The following is a 25529-nucleotide window of genomic DNA, read 5'->3' on the forward strand; positions in this document are numbered from 1 at the left end:
CTACTGGCCAATGGAGTCTTGAATTAAGAATTCAGGAATGTGTTTAGCCCAAAAGCCAGCCCTTTCACGTCCAGACTTCATAACCTTATATAAACTTGATGTTAGGTCATCACAATGTAAAAAAGATGTCAAGACTCTAGAAAGAGTACAGAGAAGAGCAACAAAGATTAGGGGACTGGAGGCTAAAACATGTAAGGAACCGTTGCTGGAATTGGGTACATCTAGTTTAATGAAGAGAAGGACGAGGGGAGACATGATAGCAGTGTTTCAATATCTCAGGGGCTGCCACAAAGAAGAGGGAGTCAAGCTATTCTCCAAAGCACCTGAAGGCAGGACAAGAAGCAACAGATGGAATTACTATTGGTAGTATCTTTGCTTTCTTTTGCTGAAGACTACTTTGGTTTAGTGGTTAAGGTGTGGACTTTGAGCAAAGGAATCTGAATTCTAGTCCTGCCTTAGCCATGAATCCAGCTGGATAACTTTGAACAAGTCTTCATCTCCACTCCTAGAAAGAAGCAATGATAAACGACATCCCAAAAACCTGCCAAGAAAACTGTAGGGATTTGTCTTTGTAATCACAAGTAATCAAGGCTGACTCAACGGCACAAATTAATACTGATCTTGCACCAGTCTTTATCATAACACAAAAATCTATTAAAATTTGCATCACATACAAAATCATAACATAACTGTTATTTTGATCACCAGAAAAAATTCAAAGTGCACATTAGGTAAAGGATAATGACCAGCCAATTTGGTGCAGCAATTAAGGAACAAGATCAAAAACTGGGAGACTGGGAGTTTTAGTTCCACCGCGCATAAAGCCAATTGAGTGACCTTGGGCCAGTCCGTCTCTCTCAGCCCTTGGAAGCAGGCAATGGCATGCACTTCGAAGATCTTGCAAAAAAAAAACAACCTTGCAGGAACTTGTCCAGGCAGACACCAAGAATCAAAAACTGACTTAGAATAGAATAACAGAGTTGGAAGGGATCTTGGAGGTCTTCTAGTCCAACCCCCTGCTCAGGCAAGAAACCCTATACCATTTCAGACAAACGGCTGTCCAGTCTCTTCTTAAAAACTTCCAGTGTTGGAGCATTCACAGCTTCTGGAGGCAGGTTGTTCCACTGATTGTTCTAACTGTCAGGAAATTTCTCCTTAGTTCTAGGTTGCTTTTCTCTTTGATTAGTTTCCATCCGTTGCTTCTCGTCCTGCCTTCAGGCGCCTTGGAGAATAGCTTGACTCCCTCTTCTTTGTGGCAGCCCCTGAGATATTGGAACACTGCTATCATGTCCCCCCCCCTTGTCCTTCTCTTCATTAAACTAGACATACCCAATTCCAGCAGCCGTTCCTTATATGTTTTAGCCTCCAGTTCCCTGATCATCTTTGAAGTCACCCTCCCAAAATAACCAGAGCATTGCTGAATAGTGACAGAAAGCCCCGAGGGGGAGGGGCGGGGGGAGGGGGAACACGAGGGAGGGGCCGAGAAAGAAGAACCGCGCCTGCTTCAATTCACCACCCCCTTCGGATGAGGCAGGGAATTCTGGGAGTTGGAATCTCCGTCAAGCGAGAAAGCCCGGCTTGGGCGATGTCCCTTTTGCCTTCTCCCTCCCTCTCCGAAGCTCCTCCCCTTCAGCGCCGGAGCTCGGTTGCCGTGGCGACGAAAGCGGCGTTGCCGGTTGCTAAGATGGCGGCCGTCTCTGGATCCCCCTGAGGGGCTTCTCTGGGTGCTTCCGAGGCGACAAGTGGGGCTCGCGGGGGCTCGCTGCGGGTGGTCGGAGGAGCCCGGAACGCGAGCGCCCGAGCCCTGTCAGACCCACCGCGCGCCGGGGCGAGTGACTGGGCCTGTGTCGGGCGGAGAAAAGGATGGCGGCGAAAGGCTAAGGGTGGATGGAGCTTGGCGGCGGTGGCGGCGGCGGCGGCGGCTACTACCCCAGCTCCTGGAGGCCGGCGACAGCGGTGGCGGCAGAGCGCAGCAGCCCGGCTTTGGGTAGGGCGTCCGCGGAAGTCGCTGCAGCTGCTGGTGCTGCTGGAGGCGATCTCTCCGCGACTGCTCCATGCTGGAGGAAGGGCTTATCGGAAAGTGCCCCGCCGCGGGGACTTGGCCGCCGGTCCTTGAACGCCTTCGTCCCTTGCACGTATCCTCCCGGGTAGCTGGAAGGGAGCCGGGGTTCGTGGGAAGCAGGAAGGCGGGCCACGTTGCAAGCTGAGCGATGCGTGGTTTAAAAGCCATGCTTTGCTTAATCGCAATGGCGCTTTTAAGACCGGCGGACTCCAACTCCCAGAATTCCCCGCCAGCCGTGGAATCATTATTTGGATTCCAGTAGAAGGGAATACTTGGAGTTCGGGATTAAACTGCTGTTGTTTCTTAAATGTGCTTGTGTTTATCTTATCTGCAAAAAAACAACCAAGCCAGTCCAGAGAGCATCAAGAAGCCAAATATTTTTATTTTTTTTAAAACTTTTTATTTATAAAACAATTAAAAAAAACATTGGATTTGACGTGACATTCCAGTATATACATTCTTATCAGACTATACCATATTTTACAATCAATTCATTATCTCTACATATACATTAAATTTTATATACATTATCTATTCTAAGGTAACATACATTTCTATCTTAACATTCGTCTTTAATCCCAGCCGTCCTTTTCAAATTCCTCCAGCGGTAAAATTTATCCCAGGTTTCAAAAAAAATTGATCCACATTTATCTTTTAGTATCATTGTGAGCCTGTCCATTTCTGCACATGCTAATATTTTATGTATTAACTCTTCCTCTGTGGGAATTTCCTTACTCTTCCATTTTTGCGCAAAGGCAAGCCTGGCTGCTGTCAAGATATGTAGCAGCAGGTAGATTGTTCCCTTATCATATTTTTCTGTCGTTATTCCCAGCAAGAAGAGTTCAGGTTTTGACTCTAAGTCCAGTGTTAGTATATCCCTCAGCCAGTTTCGTGTCCTGTTCCAGTACTCGCTAGTCTTTGGGCATTCCCACCACATATGGTAATATGATCCTATTGCCGTTTAAGAAGCCAAATATTGTTTAGATTTGTAGAGATGCACTTTAAGCCAAAAACACGGCTGTTTCCAAGGGTGCTGTTCTATTCAGAAGGGCATCCAAAAGAGTTAGGGGGCATAGAGATGTTACATGTATTTATTTGAAGTTGGTACTTCACAGATGATTGGGTGGGAAAAGAGTATGCTTTCATGGGTCAGAAACAGACTTAAGGAATTAGAAGCCCGGAGCTCAAATTGGCAGAATGTGTAAAGATGGTAAAACAATTTGTGACCAACTTAAATTGTCTAGAAAGGATACAAAGTTATGAGTAGGGAGATCTCTAGTTATCATTCCATGCCTTTCAGGGTAATAAAATAAAGGAATTGCAAAGAGATTTAAGAGGATCTCTGTAAATTGGAAGCAGGGGACTGAAAATAGAAGATGTGATTCACTGTGGGTAATGCAGTATGATGCAGGATAGCTTCCAATGTTCAAAATTTCACAGATTCATTACTAAATTTTTTACTGGCAGTGGCCAAACAGGAAATGGATCTCAGAATTATGGGATAGGTCAATGAAAATGTCAAACTTGTGTATATCTTTTGTAAAAAGTTAAATGTCATGCTTTGATTCATTAGGAAGGGAATTGAAACTCAAAGGGTGGTCTAACATAAATCTGTAGTGAGACTATACTTGGAGTACTGTATGTAGCTCTGGTCATCATTTCTGAAAGGAGATAGTGTTCAGCTGGAAAGGGCAAACAAAATCACTAGAGGACTAGAACTGCTTCCATATAAGGAAAGATTAAAGCACCTGGACCTGTTAACTTGTGGCTAAGATATGCAAGGAAATATAGAAATATAGAATAATGCATGGTATTGAAAATGTGGATAGTTTTTCTTCCTTTCTCATAGCTATAGTTTAGGGTTAGCATGATGTACAGATAACCATTGTCTATATGCAGTTTAAAAAGTTTCTATATAGATTTGACAAGTGGGATAGGTGTTGACGTATCAAAGGAAGTTTCTTACTTTATGAATAAAATGGTTACTTTCTGGATTTGCATGCATATATAAATCTATGTGTACTGTTGATTAAGGTTTTATGTAAATATTTAAAAGAACTTTAGTATTCATTTTTAATTAATGCAAAATGTGCAGATTGCTTCAGAGAGATAGAATGGGCTTGAGCTCCCTGTCAAGTGGGCACTCTGTTGCAAATACTGATTTTATATAATGCATTATGATAGAAGAAGGGTAATCCTTAAAACTGAGGGCCAGTTTGGTGTAGTGGTTAAGGCATCATACTAGAAACTGGGAGACATGAGTTCTATTTCTGCCTTAGGCACAAAGCCAGCTGGGTGGCTTTGGGCTTGTCATTCCAAATAAGTGTATGTAGTGTACGTGTTTATACTAAACTGAGCTTGGATTAATATTTCATTCTTTAGATTAACTATTGGAGAAAGAACAGGAATCAGAGTAGGGAATAGGTAGTTTTAACCTATTTTAAACAGTGATTCTTCTTAACTCATCTGTAAGTGACACAGCGCAAAATAGGCAGTGGATGGACCAGGTTTGCTGATACTTAATTATTCAGTAGTTAAATTAAAATAAAAGATTGTGAAGATTTACAAAAGGATCTCTTTAGCCTGGTTGCATCAGTGTAGAGAATCACACCGAAGCAATCAGAAATTTGTTTCCCATTAATAGGCTTTGACAGAGATTTATGAACTGTACAGAGAGTGCAAATAAAATATCTAGCATAAACACTGTAGAAAAACAAATTCCATGCATGGAAATATCCGAAAACAAATACTTAAGGTATGAAAGCTGAATTAAAATCAGGTTCATCATTTGAAGTTAAATTTGAAGAATCAATAGCAATAAAAAGATTCATAGTTAAGCAGTAGAATGCAATGGGGTTAGACAAATTCATGGAGAACAGGGCTTCCCCAGTATGCCCTAACATTAAGGGCAATTACAAAGAAGAAGCATTTGAAGAGAGTTACCATCTTCATCATTGATTGTAGCTGATTGGCCTCAGTATGACAAAATGATAGGTCAGACTAGTCTTGTACTTATTTGTTTAAAGCTACAACAACACAGTGCTAATATTACATCTGGGTTGAAACAGTTGTTTTTCTAAAATAAATTGGACTTCTATAAAGGCAGCCATAATTAATGCCAGTATACTATAAAAAGCTTAGTTTGTAATTGTTATTAAAACTAGAAGCTTATACTCTGTGTTTAGAATTTTTGCTAAAGTTTCTTAATCTCATAATCAGAAATCTAAAGGTTCTTCTTGAAAGAGATTTATCAAAAGAGCGTCATGAGTTGCTCAAAGACCAAAGATTGTTTCGTAATCGAGCAAGAAAACATTCTATAGAAACAAATAAAAGAAGGAGGTATGTAAATATCAGGGTTGCTTTTTTCTTTTTCTTTTTTTTTACAGTAATGCAGATTAACTGTTCTCTGTGTATGTTGACTTTCCAGTATGGTGTATGACAGAGCAAGTAGCAGCTTCTTACAGTCCAGTTCCTTTATAAGAAAAGAAATGTGTTGGATCTTGATTAGCTCTTATTTGAGTGGCTCTGTTTAAATCAATATTTTTTAAAAATTAATAATGAGTTACTGGATAGTGATCTTTTGAAATCTTAAAATCCTGACAATAATGTATTTTGTTATTTAATCTATATGATTTATACAGCAGCCCATTTCACAAAATTGGCATTGGGTGATGTACAATGATTAAAAACACAAAAATTAATTATTAATATATTTTTATGGTTGCAAGGTGCCATATGCCTCATAGGAACTTTTTCAGAACTATTTTCTAGGGGAATAGCCCTGGTCTATTCAGAATAAATTGGCCTGATTAAAAAAAAAAAATCAGAAGGCATACATCTGTTACTTCTAGAATATTCATTTTCAGCGTAGACTTTAAACCAGTGTTTCTCAACCTTGTCAATTTTAAGGCATGTGGACTTCAACTCCCAGAATTCCACAGCCAGCAATGCTGGCTGTGGAATTCTGGGAGTTGAAGTCCACATGCCTTAAAATTGACAAGGTTGAGAAACACTGCTTTAAACCACTCTACAGATACTGCCAAACGAATTACGGTGGGTGGGACATATCATGCCCTCAGATAATCAGAATTTTCAAGGTTCAGAGTTTGTTTTGTAAATAATGTTAATCATCTTTAGATCTTATATTACTGTCTTATATTTTTTTTTTCCCAAAAGGTAAGGTTAGAGAAATATGTTTTTTTAATGAAATGGACTCTAAATGACACACTTAAAATGTAGTTATTATTATTATTAAAAGCTATAGTTTTTTAAATAGAGCACTTGAAGAAAAATGGAAAGAGAATGAAGAAAAAGAACAAAAATTTAGAGAACAAATATTGCTGCAGAGGAAACTGAAACATCAGGAAGCAACTGAAAAATTCCAGCGCAGTCATATTTCATCTTCACAACATAAGAAAGGAGGAGGTTGGTAAATTAATTGTACAGTTAAAATATTATTTATAATATTCAATTCAATTCAATTCAAGTTTAATTTATATACCGCCCTTCTCCCATAGGACTCAGGGCGGTTCACAGCATATTTAAAAAACAGATACTATACAAATAGAAAAATAGAAAAATACAACAATATAAACCCCAATAAAAACCGAATTAAAAATATCTCTTGATGTCAATTAATAGAGATATGGTTGTTGTTATTATTTTGTGCCTTCAAGTCAGTGCTAACTCCTGGTGACTCCTGGGTTAGTGCCTGCAGTTCTCTTGGTAAGATTTTGAAGTTGTTTCCCATTGCCTCTTTCCAAAGGCTGAGAGAATGATTGCCTGAAGGTCACATAACCACCTTCAGGACCAAGGCAGAACTAGAATTCATAGTCTCCTGGTTTCTAGCCTGGTGCTTTAACTGCTACATAAAACCTGCTCTTCCCAATGAATACTAATCAATCAAATGAATTCCTGGTCTTGGAGCATTCCATAGAATATGTTTGAAATGTACACAAAGAAAAAATACTTTCATTTTTCAAAAATAGAATATTAATTGAAAACAGCAGTGAAATTACATAATATCAGAGGGTAATGAAAGCTTTTCAGGTTTTTAGAATCAAATTATTTGTTAACCTGTTAACCTGTCAATCCAGTTAACTAAAATATCTTAGCAAAAATATAAATTATGTAGTAAAATAGATATATCATTTTGCAGGAGGAAATTCTACTAGCCACCGCAATGCAGATTAGTATGTTGGCTTCGTATTAATTGTTGAAGTTCTGGCCATGAACTCTTTTCTTATGATAATTTCTCTTCAACCTTGTGTATCCTGCTTATTTATATGTATTTTTTTGAAAAATCTAGTAATAGAATTCAGAACTTTGGAATACCAAAAAAATGCCTTGGATGTAAAGATAGGTATAGCAATTATCAGATTTCCAGATGATACAAGAAGAGCGAGAGACCTAATATCCTAAGAAAGAAAAGTCAAACCATCAGGTCAAGACAACAGAATGAATTTTGACAGATACAGGCAAAATGATTTCTTTAAGACCCAGAAATCTAATGTACAGATATAAGATGAGGGTTGTCAATGTGTGTGGAGCCTTCTTGGCTGCAGGATATTTTCTGCCCTGTGTCCCTTCACTGTTGAAAACAAGCACAGATTGTTAGAGATGGGTCTGTGTTATCTGCATCTCAAACTGAAGTGCAAATGATTCCTATAGTCTGCAATGTTTTCTGGAAATCCGTTCATACTCCCTCACCATTCAAAGGGTGTTCATCCCAAAGTGCATAGCTAAATGTCTGTGGAGATTCTCAATCATCCAGGTCATAGTTGTCCCAAAGGTGCTTTTTCAGGAGGCAACTGAAGAAGTGCTTGACCTTGGCTTGGCAATGAAGAGATGAAATGGCAGCTTCAGTGAGAGTGGTGGAAGTAAAAAAAACAATAGCAGTGAAGCTACAACATAATAAGAACAGCTGATAAGCTACTAGCACATGCCCTCACTCAGCTGTTAGCCAGGATATCACTCATGATGGAGCCACAGGTTTCTCATCTGGCTGAAACAGCGATGACCAGCCTCTTATTAGCTGCCTCTTTGATGTCTTGGGAGTGAGCTGGTCAGCCCACTTTCACTGATCTTTCACATTCAGGGAGGTAGATGTGATTGAATCCCAGCTTCTTGGTAGTAGTAGGAGCTCTGGTGATGCTGTAAGAGACAGAGTTCTGTGGCTGAAATTTATCTCTAAGATAAATGACAGTTGTGTTGGTCCAAACAAGATTTCTGCTTTAACCTTGTTCTTCTCAATCAGATAAACGTCAAAGAACAGAATGTTAGACCATTTATTCAACAGGAATCCCAAATAATAACTTACAGTTAAGAAGAGTTCTTCTGCTGAACATATCATGACCTTCTCCATTCCTTTGGGTGAAAGATTGAAGGTGAACTCACCCCATGGCTCTTATGGGACACATCACCTCATGTCTTTCTTCACAAAGACCTCTTTTACAAGCTAGCACATAGCCAGGATATCCTGTGATGAACTTAGTAGCCCCTCCTACTGACTTGTTAACATGGGATTCACTGAATAGCTAAACTACATTACCCATAAGCCATCTCTTAAGGAGACAGTGCTTAACCCTTTAAATGCCAAACATTCTAACATATAGTTCTCATCTAACTAGCCGGTCCAGAACAACAGTACCCATCATAGTCCCTAGTATCTGGAAGGGGAGGGCAGAGACCATCTTACACTCTAAGCTTTGTAGGTGCTATAGCAGCTGAAGTCGACCTTGTCATCTTATGGAGGCATTGGGATTTTTTTGAGTTTTTCATCTGAAGTCTGATTTCAGAATGGTACTATCCATATTGTATTAAGATGTTGATATTTAACCAAATGTTTTGCCTGTTTTTCACTGTAGTACAGAGAAAGCCAGAAAATAAATTGGATGAAGCCCAGAAATGTCAGGTTCCAGGATTATCATCTAGAGTCATTGGAAGGTAAATTATTTTATTTAATTCAGGAATAGGATCAATGACACAACAAATAATAATGATGATGAAATAATAGTTGCACAAAAATATCTCACATAAATTAACTTATCTTCTGAAACTACAGTACTGTGCAAAATACTGTGGTAAAGAGGATTGCTAATACAATATTTCACTGTGGTTATTATTGTGCTTACAATTAGATTTTGAATCTCTTAGCTTATTTGCTTTAGGTATTTGTTATGTAGAATTCTGAAATACCACAAATATTGCCAAAATTCCTTTCTTTGAGGTTTTAGATATTATGCTGGCTGTACTCACAGATTCTTCTGGGGAATTTGATACCATTTATCAAATTATCTTCATTTCATAAGAAGGTATTATCTTCAACTCTGAATAAACCTCTGTATTCTGAATGATTTAAAGTTCTTATTTATCCTGTTTTATGCTTTGATCCTTATTAGTTTTATGCATGCTAAGTTCTTCATTTCAGATACAACATTGAGTTTATATTTATTTTTAGCTTTGAGCTTTTAGATTTATTTTATAATGTCCATACAAAACACAAGATTCAGTTTCATTAAGATTTAGATTTGAAATGAACAGTCTAGTTCATGTCAAATCACAGGCCACTTAATCTGGGCTGAATTCAGAAAAAGGCTCAGAAACTTAAAATTCTATTCCCCCATTATACAACATATAAACTTGTCAAATGGCTGTAGCATTTTAATTTTAAAAATAATAGGATAAAATTTGTTGCTATACCAGATTTTGCTAGGGGGATAAATCCATCCAGATTTCAGATGCAAAAGTACAAAGATTTTGATGTCAAAATTATTTACGTTATCTATTAAAAATGTATATAACTCTAGATAGGTAGATAGCTAGGACGGTATTTGCAGGCACAACCGTCCATTTTGTAGGAATGAATCTATGTATGAGAATTCTTTACTGATATTAATTGAATATATATTAGCTAATATTTCTTCTTGGGGATCAATTTCTATAAAAATGTCAGTCATTGTAGAGCTATGAAATGTGGGTCAGTGTGCTTGATTTTTTTGAAAGAAGTTGTTAAAACCTAGTGGTGATAAGGAGTAGTTTATTTCAACATTCACACTCTCTGGTTTTTGTAGGTACTGCTGAAAATGGAGTACAATGGCAATATGTGTAGTGAAAGCGTGATCTTCCGTTCGGTATTGATCTTGGCAAATTTCATTCAGGCTGATTGAATGGTCATTTACCATCAACATTTTACCAGTGATAATCGTGGCACTGGAAATAAATATCACCTGGCCCCATATTTGTGTCATACTATATCCTCCATATTGACCTTTAAAAGTTTCTATTTCTTGTGTTTCTGGGAAGTTCAGTCTGAACTGTTATGCCATTTTTCCCCATTGCATTATCACCTGACTACTCTATTCCTGTCAGAAATAAATATTTGCTTTGCGGGGGGGGAGAGGAAAAGAAAACCCAGCGATCTCTGTAGGCAATCTCTCCCATGCCTGCCCCATTCCCCCCCTCCCAGAGTGGAAACATTGGAGAGGAAAGGATTACAAACGAGAATGCAGGCATATCATGGGGAATATACCAGACTGTTTGTATGCTACATTCAGAACTGCCAGTGCCACCACATTTCTTTCAGTGTGTATTTCCCATTGTGTCTGCTTACTCTTTTCTAATCCCTTCCTCTCTGATCTCTCCACTATGCAAGGGGGGAACAACAGATGAGGCATAAGACAATAGGACTATAATGGTGATCATGTGACTGTGGGATGCTATGAAAGCCATAAATGTGGGCATTGGTTATAGGTTTTTTTTTTAGCCCCATCGTAACTTTGAACAGTCATTGAATGAAGCAGTTAGTAAGTAAGGTTTACCTATATGAAACGCTCCATACTATTGTTAATTACAAACTTATATGAAAGAATTTTTAAGTTTCTGGGTACCAGAACATAAGGAAAATAGAACAAAAAAAATCTATATAGAAAGGGACATGTAGGGAGGAAAATACTACTACCATGTGGATTTAGAAACACAGTGCTGTACTTATATTGTGTTATGAATTATATCAGCGGTTCCCAACCTTTTCTATACCCCGCATTCCTAGAATGCTTCTGATATATTCTCGCACCCCATACAAAAGTTCGAAATAACAGCAATGAATTATGTATATACACTATAATTTTGAAAATCCAAGTTTTTGTACCACCTGGAATATTGTCTCGCATCCCCAGGGGATGCAAGCACCCTCGGTTGGGAACCCCTGAATTATATATTCAAAACTTCATCTTTCACATTAAAAAAACAATTTTTTAAAATAAATTATCTAGATGTGTCTGGGCAGGGGCTTAACCAGTTTTGTTAGGCTGGTAAAGTACCATCCTCAAATTGAGATACAAATTATGCATTATTACAGTGGAAAAGATACTAACTACTAAAAAGAAGATAAGTAGGAAATACAAACAGTTTTTTTCCCATTATATTATTTTAATGTGCTTTTCTCTCTGAAAAGGTCAACTGATATGTTAAAAACACAGCATCAGAAAATAATGCAGTGGTATAAACATTTTTTCAACATTAAAAATGCTACATTACACGAGTAAATAGCATTTTAGTTGAATATCAGAACATTTCAATTCAATCCATTAACAGAAGTCAGAAGAAATAAAGAAAAAAATCATTTATAAATATATGAAAGCATTTCATAACATAGCAGAGCTGCATGGTTTTAGTTTGGTTCATAGGTTTGAATGATTTTTTTTAAATAAAATACAGTTCTTAGGAATATTATGTATTAGCTATTGGCTATTAGATGGATTCTGTTTTCTACAAGTTGCACTTTTAATTTATTTTAAAACAGCTAATATGACATTTTGTTCATAATCTAATATACATTATCCAGAAATAACAGTAATGTTTCATCCTTCCAAGCTCTATTGGGATAAATTCCTCAGTTACCAGAAATGGTCCTTTTCAATGGAAACAGAACTTAGCAAAAGCTATTTATGATCGAACGCTGCAGGTAAAAAACAGGATAAACCCATGCAATGGCCAGCTTCTCCTCCAAAAAAATCTAGATGAAAAGCAGCATCAATTACAACAGCATTCCGGTAACTCTCAGGTATGATTGCTTTTGACTTTTGATTCTTAAAATAAGGATTCTCAAAATATCTAAGCAGGCATGGTTAATATTCTAATTGCTTTTAATGGGTTCAATAGAAATACCCTGACTTCAAACTAGAATTCCTAAGGAAAATTAATATAATCCTTTCTCACATCAATTAATAAAATTAGATTGTACTTTTTAAATATCTACTGTAATATTATCTATCTGACTAATATAATCACCAAAAAAAAAAGATTAGCTTGGAACACAGTACCCAACTGAATTGCTGTTTTTGAGTTTTTGGAAAGTACCCAATATTTTTTTCGAAGTGTAGTGAAGTACAATTTTTTCAAAGTTTAGTGAAGTACTAGAAGTAGATTTAAAATTAAAAGACGGCCTTACTTTGAATAGATATTTATTTACTCAGACACTAAACCATTGTTTCTCAACCTTGGCAGCTTAAGGATATGTGGACATCAAGTCCCAGAATCCCCCAGCCAAAAATGTTATGGTTTGGCACTTGTACATTTCCTAGTATAAAAAGTGTATTACATCCATCTTAGCTTTTCTGTCTTATTATTTATGTTCTATATTTTTGGTAGGGCAAATTATTGGGGTTATGGTAATGATAGAACTAGAAATTTTGGACCAGATATCCTATCCTTTCAATACTGTGCTCTTGGATGCCCAGAGATCATTTGTGCATGTTGTTTTTAAACAATCCTGCCCTTTCTTTAAAAAATGCACTCTTATATCTATTTTTGAAACAATTATATATAATATCATTGGTTTGAGGTACTTCAGCTAGTGGCAGGAAGGATTTACTTTAAATATCAATTTTCCTGCTATATAAAGTTGTTTAATCATCTATCCTTTTGGTGAAGTAAATATTTTGGTCTAGTAAATTATTCTGGCTAGGCAATTACTATTCTATTGTACTTATTGTTCAGAAGGCATCTGAGCTGAGGAGTTGGAAGGGAAAAGGTCTGCAGTTGGTTGAATTATAAAACCTTCCTTCCTTCCTTCCTTCCTTTCCTTCCTTCCTTCCTTCCTTCCTTCCTTCCTTCCTTCCTTCCTTCCTTCCTTTCTTTTTCATCAAACTACCACTAATTGCTGATTCTTTTGTAATGAACCATACCTAGCTGTACAACTATAGATACTCACTCCTTTTCTGATTATTATACATATTGAGATATAAACATATAGTTAAATAAAAATCCAACAGAATAAATATTGAAATTGTTTCCACAAATGGTAGCTATCTTATTCTTCAACTGTTACAAATGAAGGTCCATTTTTATTAAATAAATATTGAAAATTGTGGCATCCTAAAATTGTGGCACCTAAAAATGAAGTTGTGTGGTGTCTAAAAGAAATAAACCAGTCAATTTGGCATTCAGTCAGTGAACTCATTTTATTGCCCTGAAACTACTGACCTAAATATTTCTTACTATTTTTCATGAAATTTCCCAGTTGTCTCTGAAACTCAGAATGAAAGTTTTGATGGAATCATGTTAAATTATCTTTGTATTTTATTTATTTTTCTTGCGCAGGGTTTTCATCAAGAAGTAAATGAAATAACCCGTTCAGGGAGTGTTTGTAGTGTTGACAGCCTTGAGGCTAAAGAACAAAATGGAAGTTGCACAGCACCCTGTAAAATCTCATCTTTATCTACTCAAGAGGCGTCTTCCATCCAGCATCCAGAAGGATCAAAGAGCAAAAGTAGACGTTTCTCTGCTGAACATGATGATTCTTTTTCTACAAATCAGCATGTGAATAATTGGCTTATAAATTTAAAAACTTCAGACATTCAGGCAACCTCTCCTTTCCGTGATATTTTAATTAAATACAATGTTGTCCCATCTGATGAAGTCCGATGCAACCCTGACCTGAAATCATTAGTGCCAACTTCATCTGAACAGAGAGAGTCTGAGACAGGTGCTTCTGATGGCAATCTACCTTCTGTACAAAATAAAACAGAAGACAAAAGCGTTCTGTTGAAATGTCCATCTTCAAACATAATTAGCACAGGGGATCCTTTACCTGCTGACAGCCCTGCAGCCAAATTAAATAAAGCATGGCCTGTCCCTAATCCTGCTCCCGCAGTTGCAGAACAAGAGAACTTTGAACTTTCTGAAAGCAACAGAACTTCATCCACAGAAACTTTCATTCCCAATGTAGATTTGTCTAATCAACAGTGGAATGTCACTTCCTATTTCAGCAACAGCTTCTTACTTAATTGCATGCAGAAGGGGAAAGATATTCATGCAGCAAGGTGTACTGAGGATACAGACTATGCAGCTGAAGTTAAAGGTGAAAAGTATTCTGACCATGTTAACGTTGAGGCATCTACATTTGAAGAGCCTTCTAGAGGCAGCACTGATCAGCACAAAGACAACGAAGAAGGAAAAGAGGCTGAAATTATTTTACCTGTGCCCCAAGGAGAGGTAGCAACCAATTTGTCTGACCCCGAGCAGCAGAAGAATGACAATATTTGTGAGAGAAAAGTGACGAAGCTGCCAAAAAGCATTTTAAAAAAGGAATCTAAATATGAACTTGGCTGTTTCAAAGCAATGGTTGTAAACAGGGGTATCAAATTTGGACATCAGCCTGTGGCTTCTGTTAGAGACAGTGTTGAATTGGCAAAAATAAAAGGGAAAGATGGGGAAGCTCAAAGGAATTGTAAAAAGCTTAGGTGGTTTGATGAAATTAACAGGGTAGTGGAAATTAATAATAATGACAAAAATTCAGAGTCATGTGTTAGTGATATATCTCAGGCACAATCCCAAGCACCTGGCTTTCAGCTTAAAACCACTGCTTCTAAAACTAATCTAAGAAGTATTCCCTCCTGTTTGCTCAATTCTGTTTTTCCAGAAAACAATTTAGAGAATTCTCAGATATCTGCCAAACTTGCTACTGTTGGAAACTCAGAAAGAGATAATCCAGTGCACAACATCTTGGTGCCTAAAGGATATCATATTGCTAAACAAGCATGGATGGCATCAAGAAGTGAAGAAATGATACCTTTTATTTATAGTTGTGATCCTAAAAATCCAAAAACTAATCCACGGAAAGGCAGAATGAAAATGATCAAAAGACCAAAATCTGCCAAAGTCCCATCATCGACCATAATAGCTAAAAATCGGAAGAGTGCCGTTATCCGACCACAGTCTGCTAGTGAAGCTACTAAGATTGTAAGAGCGTCAGGCAAAATCATAATACCCCACCCTCCATGTAAGCCTATACAAAGCAAAAAGCCAGATGAAAATCCTACAAATGCCTTATGTCAATCATCAAATTTGTGTAAGCCTTCCACAGATGTCGAATATAATCAGAGTGACAAGAATCTTTTGCCTGAATGTCAAACTTTGGGAAGAGTTTATACAGACGATCCTTCAACTTCAGGTAGCTCTTGTCATTCTCAAATAACAATGATCAGACCTTCTTACAGTATATACACCTATGAGCCTTTGACAAAGTCAAAGTGCATTATGAATTCGATTCCACCAGTTGTCCACTACAGCAATATTTCAAGGAGAAGTCCCATGTTCTCAGAAAATGGATTATGTCCAGATCGTATACCAACTGATGAAGAAATCACAATTTTGTGGCAAGGAGTACATCGTGCATTGGTTCAAAGGGATGGTGCTGCTGGTAAGATGCAATTTTTGTATAAGAATCTTTTACATTTCTGATTTTATAAAATGTGCAGAATGAATAATTAAGGGTCACAGATATATCACAAAAGAGACAAATTTAATTATAATTCAAAGTAAGCGGTCCTTTTCCTATTTCAAATTTACTCTATTCATTGTATGTGAAGTAACTGGTTACTGTCTAGCAGTCTCCTCAGCAGGGATACATTGTTTTCTCCTTCAACTATTAAGCCAAGTCTGTGGACCAGTACTGGGCCACCGCATGCCAGAAACCAGGCCGCACAAATAGCCCATTTGCAGGATGCAGGCAGCACACAAAACCACGTACCCTACGGAACTGGTCCCTGGTGCCCAAAAGGTTGGGACTGCTGCTCCAGAGGACTAGTGTGGAAGGGACAGATTGGTTTATAACAAAGGGGTGGTGGCAGCAAAGGAATCTAGTTGTCCAATCATTGGTCACTACTTGGTGCAGATTATCTCAGAACCAAAACACCTTGTGGGACAGATGGTTCAACCCTGGGAGTGCCTACCATATTATAGTGGCAAAAATAGAATCCAGCAACAAACCCCATTTGTATTTTTTTTTTAAAAGAAAGTTAAGATCTCAAGTTAAGATTAGCAATTTTGTTGAAAAAATAACAGAGATAATAACTATATTTTTTAGTAACTGTAGCTTCTGATTTTTTTTATTATTGCATGGCAATACCAGACGCTGAATAGAGATAGTCCTCAAAATTATGGCCAAAATGGAGCCTGCCCATGATGGTCATGACGGTCATAAAGTGACTGACCTGATTTTATGACTATTTTGCAGCAGAATGCCATGGTAGTAGTGATGATGATGATGTTGGAAGGGACCTTGGAGGTCTTCTAGTCCAACCCCCTGCTCAGGTATAGGAAACCCTATACCATTTCAGACAAGTGGCTGTCTTAAAAACTTCCAGTGTTGGAGCATTCACAGTTTCTGGAGACAGGTTGTTCCACTGGTTAATTGTTCTAACTGTCAGGAAATTTCTCCTTAGTTCTAGGTTGCTTCTCTCCTTGATTAGTTTCCATCCATTGCTTCTTGTCCTGCCTTCAGATGCTTTGGAGAATAGCTTGACTCCCTCTTCTTTGTGGCAGCCCCTGAGATATTGGAACACTGCTATCATGTCACTCCTCGTCCTTCTCTTCATTAGACTAAACATACCCAATTCCAGCAACCGTTTCTTGTATGTTTTAGCCTCCAGTGGATTAAGTGAATCCATTGTTTGCTGACAGCCACTTTTGCTGAAAGTAGGAATTAAATACCAGTTTTCAGCAAAAATGTAAACCACAATCATGTAACAGTGAGATTGTAGGAGATGACCAGGCTGAGCCCGAGGGAGAGGTCAAACACATCATCAGTCATAGGCCTGCTCACCCACAAGAGATCTAAGTCCAGCCCAGCTTGAATGCCTTCTTAATTCCTGCTCATTTCCCTTGACCCAGAGTAGCTCAGATTTTGGGGGAAAGCTTAAAGTTGCAATAAATCTTTATACTCATTTGAACTGCTTGAATCTCCTGATTTCCCCGGCACTTAATAGGGATGCTGCAAATGCTGTAAATGCAGGCCAGTTGTCGAGCGCCTGAAATGCAGCTGTTGTAACTTGGCAACCAGGTTGTAAGTACCTTTGGGGCAGTTTGTCTTAACCTTGGTTAAGCAACAGTTGTAAATCAAGTATTACCTATAACTATAATCAGACAATCTTTATTATCTATATCTTTATTCTCATAGGTAATACTATTAGTCTTAAAGCAATTATTAATCACTATTAATATTACTACTAGTAGTATTAATAATGGCATTACTAATAACAGGTCTACCCCCCTCATAGGAAACAGGTACAAATAAGACTGATGCTTGGTTTTTTTAAATAAATTAAAACAACATCTTCCTGGTTTAAAAATAATAATTCTATATTCTCAAGCTGAATTATGCTAATGTAATTGTATGATTCTGTTTATTTATTACTTTCAGGTGATTCACAGCATTATGCTTCCTTGTGCAATAATTCAAATAATGGTGACTTGCAGCACGCTCGATCTAATGTGTCTCACATCACTATAGATGGTGGCCATCTGATGAGCAATATGAAATCAGGTGTTAGGGTGAATCCTATTTTGTCTTCCCAACCAAGTGGTAAGATTTTTGTTGCCAGGTTTTTATGTTGAAAGAATGCCAAAGGACACACTAGCAAGCATTTCTTCTAGTCAGTGAGCTCTTTATGCAATTCAGTAAAAAATAACTAATTTTAATTGGTGCAATATCTAGAAATCTGTCATTTTTATTAGCATAGGCTATCTTTTAGTGCGTGAAAAACTTATGGAAATGTATATTGGGAATTGGTATTTATATTGGAGGAATTGTTAGTGATGCTTTTATTCAGTAGTTGTTTCTTCCTTTACTTGTATATTACTTGGGACTGTTTCTGTTTTTCTTTTTCAGAACATTCAGGCTAAAAATGCTGATCAAATTTTTAAAAACTTATACCAGAATTGAACATTATAATTAACCGTTTTTCTTTAGCTTTCAACTCTGCTAATTGTTAATGACATTTAGAACTTGCTGCTACTGATAAACCCGGACGCTGGTTGAGTAATCTAACCAAAGCATTCAACCCAGTGGTTTACAACCATGCCTTAACCATTGTCATAACTTTTAGCACAGGCATATCATTCATTGGATGAGCCCATATTTTGGAGAAAATAGCAGATTCTATTTTCAACTTCTTGTACTAAAAACGTCTGTTCTAGTAAGACTAAGAAAGACTCTGCTATACACTGTGGAGAAATTACGCTTCCTTCAGAATTAATCAAAACTCAGTGATTGAATTATATTTCATTTTTTAGAAGGAAAGTGCATCTGTGGAGAAAATGAGCACTGGTTTTTAATTCTTTTTCTCTCAGGGTTATCCTGATTTTTGTTTTTCTTTATACCCTCATTGCAAACGTGACATTCAAAAAAAAAAGTGTATATATAATTTAGGAAATCAAGCATTACCAAAATAATTTAAAGATTGAAAAGAAGTTATGCAATCTATTCATTTCTTTTCTCACTTGACTTGGGGATCCTTGGGTTTATGTATGATTTGTCTGTTTTTTTAAAAATATATATACAGTATATATTAATGCATGTATATATATAGCAGAGTTCCCCAATCTTTCCGGGTTTGCAGCCCAATGGAAGGAGAGGGGATGGTTTTACATGAGCCGCAGGCAAGTGTACACACATGCACTTGTCCACCACTTCCGCGGCCCGGTTCCGAATGTCTCAGGGCCCAGTGGTGGACCATGACCCGGGGGTTGGGGACCCCTGATGTATAGAAGTGTTCAAAATGGCTTACAACAAAAATATAAATTTAAAACTACCCTGATAAGACAAATTTAAGATAATCCGATCTATTTTTTTTGTGACACTTTTTCATTACTTTTAGCCCATTTTGCTTTTGCAAGACGAAAACAAATTAATGAAAATAATGAAAATAAACGCAAGGCTCTTTTAGAACAGAGGAGACAAATGTCAGCCTCTTCAGCAAGGAAACCCACTGGTGCTGGGCAGGTAGGTCTAATAAATTCTCGTGTCAAAATATCAAAAATAGTTTTTGGTCAAAACACCGTATAAAAAAAGTTCCATGAGTAAATACAAAATATTTGGAAAAGACTTCAAATAAAATGTAGGTAAAGCAAACTGGATCTAACAATAATTGCAAGTTGTTTAAAATCTCAACATTCTGACATTTATGTGTATTCCATTTGTACAAGCATTAAGAAACATTGCAATTATCTTTATCAATAGTAACACTAAAAGTACACTGCCTTTTTTACCAACATTATTTGTTTTTAGCAAATGTTACATACCGTATTTTACATGTAATCACAATAGAGAGATATCTATTACTTTTTTACTGTGAACTGTTTTATGTAAATTTTACATTAATTTTTTATGTGTAAAATTTTACATGTTTTAGATACATAGATTTTTAATTCATTTTGATTGCATTTTTAAAAACAGCTTGATAACTTTTTTACATAGAATATATCACAAGCCCCAATTCAAGTGCATTCTCAATGTATGTTCGAGCCAGTCCGAGTCACAGGTGGCATCAATCATTCTGATGAAGGTAATGCAGCATATTTCAATCTGATTTGGGATCTGAATAATTAGATCATCATTCATTCCTATAGGTGTTATTCTCGTTCTTTATTAACATTGATTGGGACTGGCTTTGGAGGAAGGAGGTGAACCACCGTAACACTGTGTCACCTCCGCCTAACTCCCAAAGTCAGCCCAAAGTCAATGGTACCAAAAATTGCCGAAGAGCAAGGATGGATGCACAACCTCCATCACACTCCTACCATAAATTGTCCATAAGTGTGACCAATACTGTTTCTGTCCCATATCCTGACCTGAAACCTGACTGAAAAGGATCCAGATAATCCATTTCCTCCAGGATCCTCTGCAGTTGTATGGCTACCACCTTTTCAACCACCTAAAAAGGGAAGGTGGGAGACTGGACAAAATTTGTTCAGAACAATGGGCTCCAGTGATGGCTTCTTAAGTAGGGGCACACTAGCGCCTCGTTAAAAAGAGCCGGAAACACCTCCTCCAAGGATGAATTCACTATTGCTTGGTTCCATCTGGGCACTTCCTGGATGGCCTTAACCTGTGAGGAGAGGCATAGATCTTATGCACAGGTGGTAGTGTTTGCATTTCATAGGACCTTATCCACTTCCTCAGGTCCAACTGAATGAAGCCATTCCCAAGCAACTGAATAAATCCAACCCCTGGGCATTTCAACAGGACTTGCACCACGCTTGGCAGTCAACTAGAAATGAATCCGAACAATTTTATCCTCCAGATGCCCAGAGAATTCCTCCACACAGCCTTGCAAGTGAATCTCCAGGCCACTCTTTCCAAGGATAGTCTGGGTGATCCTAAACAGGGCTGCTGAGCAACATTCTATGGATGCAATAAGAGTGGACAAGTGTTGACCCTTCGCTGCTCTTACTGCCACGAGTTGGATCTTTAATAGCAGCCTTAACTCATGTTTGGTCAAGTTCATTCTTGTTTTTCCCAATTGTGTACTGAGAATGTCTTGCATTGATGCATTAAAGTAAATATTACACTGGAACTCTGAAAAGATGAAGGTATATATTTGATGTACACTAGCTCAGATATATATGTCCTACTGTCACAGAAATGGAACCAGTCCTGAACTGAGATGATTTAAACAGTCAATATGATATGCTTTGAGGAGAAAACCTATTCACTGTCTATTTATGTTTCATGCATTTTGTTTCAGCAGCCCTCCAATATGATACTAGTAGTGCCCCAATTGCACTTACCCTAGCTATACATAAGCAATTTGTTTTTCTGAAAGTTGTTTAAAAAACCTATCACAATATTTTCAAACCTTTGAAAGATACAGTACATAAAAAATACTAAATGCAATAGCCAATCCAGATATTTCTAGCCCATCTTAAAAGCTTTTCACAGTATATATTTTTGTTCTAAAATTCAGATGGTACTACCCAGTTCCTAATACCAGAAAACCTTGTGAATTTGTCAGCTGCAGAAGGTGAAATTTTGGCTGGCTTGGATACACCACAACCATATAGGCAGATTGCGGTGCGAAATAGACCCCCAAGGCAAGGAATGAGTTCTCTGTCATTTGAAGAGCACAAAGTTCTTCAGTCCCTTGACCGCATCAATCACCGGCTACAGAGTAAGTATTCTGAAAATTATCCACTGAATTGCACCAAGGTGATTTAATAAGTCACATAAATGTAAAAAAGTATGATTCTCTTTTCTTTTTTTTTCGCCTTACGTTGATTGCCAGGCAGGAACTTCAGGTCCAAAAGTCACTCTGTTGTGAAATGCTGGTAGGATGTTTCACTTGAGTAATTAAAATTAAGTCATAATATATTACTTTGAGTATGTTTTATTTTATACTGTCAGATCAAAGGAGCAGTCTCTAAACCAGTGGAATTGAACAGCTACTAAGATGTACTATTTTTCTTCCCTGGAAAATTAAAATCTATAGTACTGTTTGCTCAGGTATTATTATGATGACATATTAGCATTTTAAGGCAAAACATACTTTTCTCCTTATTTAGAAATCTACCACCAATCAGTATAATACACTTTGGGGATCAGCTGATAGCCCTTTGTGCTCCACAGATAAACAAATGCTGTGTCATTGTTTAGGAGATCTGAAATTAAGCAGAAAATATTAATGAGAAGAAAAGAGGAAGAAAATAAAAATAACGAATAAGCCGTTGCCGTTTGGCCTTAAGCCCATTCCTATCAAGTTGTCTCATTATAGATTAGGAAGACAGGAATAAATACATTTTTGAGTCAAAGCCTGCAGCTGATCTTTGGTAATGGCAATCCTGTTCAAACAAGAGGACAGGAGGACCAAAATACAAGAAATATATGATTGCAATAACATGGAGATTTTATTAAAGGCAAATACAATGAAGTAAATCTGATTAATATTATTTATCCCCTGCATTTAGCCATTCTTTCCTTCTATAACATTTAAAATTGGATGGTAGTGCTTGAAGGTAGTGTGAAAATATTATTGAAGACTTAAAGGTTTATCAGGTTATTTTTACCATGGCCGTAGAACATTCAGCAATATAAAGAAGAGTATTATTATTATTATTATTATTATTATTATTATTATTATTATTATTATTATTATTATTATTATTATTATTATTATTCTTCACATAGTCATCCAGATATTCAGACTGGATTTGGCATTTTTGTCTACCTATCGAGTCTTTACCAAGGACCTGGGATAGGCAGATCTGGATGTTTCTTGGTGTTACAGATATCATCGCATTATTATTATTAGTATTATTAGTATTATTATGCTTCAGTTCTAAGTCATGTGACAGATGATAAATTAGTGAAAGCCGATTATAAATCAGTTAAAAGTTAAAAAATAAAAATGTACAACTATGTTAGTTGCTCGATCTGCATTGCATCAGAAGGTGGCAGTACTTGACAACCTTGTCTTGGCTCAGAAGTTCAGCAGGCCCTGGACTGAGCATTACTGGGATGAGAGACTTCCAGGAGTGCAGGCTGGAATGGGAAGCCCAGAAATGGGTAATTTCAGTCCATTTTCAGGTGGCTGTCAAGAAGGCTACATGGGGAAGTGTGACTCAAAAGAGATGTAATCAGAAATAAAATAGTTGTTGATAAACAATCATTCTCCTTAATTAAAAATTAGTAATTCCAAAATTAAAATGAAGTTTGATTCTAAAATAAAATACTTTCACACATGCACCAATTTAAAAGTAATACACTAGATCACATAATATTCAAGGGAAAGACTATACAGGCCACAATTTATTTCTTACCATACAATTGAAGTTTTATAATTATTTTATACTCTCTTAGATGTTCATGAAACAATTAACAAAAACCCATCTTCTACAAGTGTTTTGCAGACTATTTCCCCTTTGGTAAGCATATTCATTTAATGTAATGTTAACTAACATAATATAAGCTAACTAAATTAAAACTTAAACATTTACTTGTGAGTTTCCAGATACATATAGCTTGCCCCTGTTAGAATTAGAACGGCGGATTTGGAATTTAGTTCTAATGCACCACAATTTATTGCCTGGTCACATTTAGAACAGCAAATGTGGTGTTGTAAAGGAATTGATGACTGCTGCTATGTGAGATCCTCAAATCATATTTTCCCCTTCCCTTTCCCCATACGAACCAAATATGTGCTCTGTATTTCTACTTGTTGTCCATTTCGCTCACCGACTCTTTAACTCCTTAAGTTTTCAATATTCAGATTCCAGTTAGAAGGAACAGTAGAAAAGAAACCAACTGTAATCATTAAGTATGTGTATGTGTATGTGTGCTCCATGTGCTATGTGACTACTTCTAGAGTCACTTTATATGGAGAGGAATTAGGCTATCAAGGAGAAAAAAACAGTCCACATGAAATTAGGCTGTCTGTACACACTGTCTGGGAGAGAGAAGGGTAATTACTATTATGAGCCAGAGACCCAGTACAAAGTACATAATTTATTACTAAAGTAAGAAAAGAGTAATACAAACAGAATTTTAATGGGAACATCAGCGATTTAACTTAGCAACTGAGCTAAGGTCTGCATGGAAGGAAGGAAGAGGGGGGAGAATGAAATTGCTTCCTAATAAGAAAAAAAAACCCTACATTTTCATAATTAACTTCCATTATATGAGGGAGGCAAAAAAACAAGAGTCAGAAAATAAGAAGAGCCAACTCACAAATATGGACACTGGTAGATTTTCAGTCAATTTCCTGCTTGGGAATAGATCATCAAATTTGGGAGCAGGCAGTCTGGATCCCTTGAGTTATTTGCAATGAAAGAGAGAGCACTGGAGCTTTGTTTATTTGTGTAATATGACCATTTCAGCAGAAATACTCTAAGGAGCAACATATACTTTGCCAAAATCTATATTTTCGTAGAACTGGGTACAATACAATATTAAATAGTAAACATGTTGGTGACAGCTAACGGGGAGAACTGGGGGAGAAAATTGAAAAAAAATTGAATCAGACCTCTATTTTACAATTCCCTTTAAACATCGTTACAAGCAGGTAAGTTTTCCCCTAAACTAAAGAATGGAAATTGGACATAAAAATTAGAAAGCTTGGCCCGTAGGTTTTACTTAATGTACCTTATCTAGAAAAAAAAATTTCTACCCATGCTACAAGTTCCAAGTAAAATTACCAGCTGGGAATAGAGAATATGGAAAGAATAAAACTATATTGATATTATTACAATAAAACAAATTTCAGTCTTTATATCAGGTAGATATTCAACATTTGAAATAAATGTATATTGAACTTGCAGCTGAACTTGCAGGTTTTCTGTATTTTCTTTATTTTTATTCAAATATTAATAAATAGTTAGCTTTATTAATTTGGGTTGTAATCTATGTTTATTTAATTGCAATAAATTCAATTTGAGTTAAATTAAGCTTGTAGAAAATTATACATCATCTTCCATCACCTGTTAATCATTACTTTTCCTAGGATTGTCCTTTGTAGGTTTTTGTTGTATTTTACTATTTCTATTTCTATTACTAGCAAATATGTAATCCATATTAACTTGGGTATAAATTCATATTTACAAATGGGTTATAGTAGGAAGTAACCTATTCTTACCATTACAATTGTGTGTGTTTTAATGTTTATTTTTTAATGTTTGCTTTTTATTCTTACAGGTCACATCTCCCTCATACATGGATATAATGCCTCACAAGCAAAGGTATAGGAGCATATTGGATGCCACCCATAGCCTAAAGCAAAGAAGATACTGACTTGGCCCTAATAAAGGTTGCTGAACTGAGATTTATGTAATATATTCTCAGTTGCTATATTTGTAACTTATAATTATTTGCAACGTGCCTTAAATGCTATTTTTTTTAAAAAAATTCTTCAAAATAAAGATGTAACACAAGTATTGACTGCTTGTTACCTAGTTTACATTTAGGGCAAAAATTATTTTATATATGCACTTTACTGTAAAATGTATTGTATTTTTTTAAGAATGGAAATACCTCAATTTTAAATGAGTGGCAATGTTTGTAAATTTACTGTAAATTTTAATTAAAAAGAAAAAATTATTTTGCTACTGATTAAAATTATGTATGAGTTCATCTAACTTTATGGTTTTCATTAAGCGCTAATAAATTTCTACTACATTTTCAAAACATGTGTTGTAG

At 36.6% G+C, this 25529-nt stretch overlaps 1 protein-coding gene across 1 annotated transcript; it reads left to right on the top strand.

Annotated features, from left to right (window-relative positions):
* The first annotated feature begins 1887 nt into the window (after positions 1-1887).
* CEP126 (centrosomal protein 126) lies at positions 1888-25468 on the top strand. Its single transcript, XM_029283917.1, has 12 exons — positions 1888-2135; positions 5282-5401; positions 6339-6487; positions 8929-9007; positions 11936-12125; positions 13664-15764; positions 17766-17927; positions 19222-19346; positions 19821-19908; positions 21310-21513; positions 23199-23263; positions 25029-25468. The coding sequence occupies exons 1-12, from the start codon at positions 1888-1890 to the stop codon at positions 25122-25124; spliced, it is 3627 nt and encodes a 1208-aa protein (XP_029139750.1). The 3' UTR covers positions 25125-25468.
* Positions 25469-25529: the final 61 nt, after the last annotated feature.

The sequence above is a fragment of the Protobothrops mucrosquamatus genome, unplaced genomic scaffold (assembly GCF_001527695.2).
Source record: "Protobothrops mucrosquamatus isolate PMUCROS unplaced genomic scaffold, P.Mucros_1.0 scaffold277, whole genome shotgun sequence".
NCBI lineage: Eukaryota > Metazoa > Chordata > Lepidosauria > Squamata > Viperidae > Protobothrops > Protobothrops mucrosquamatus.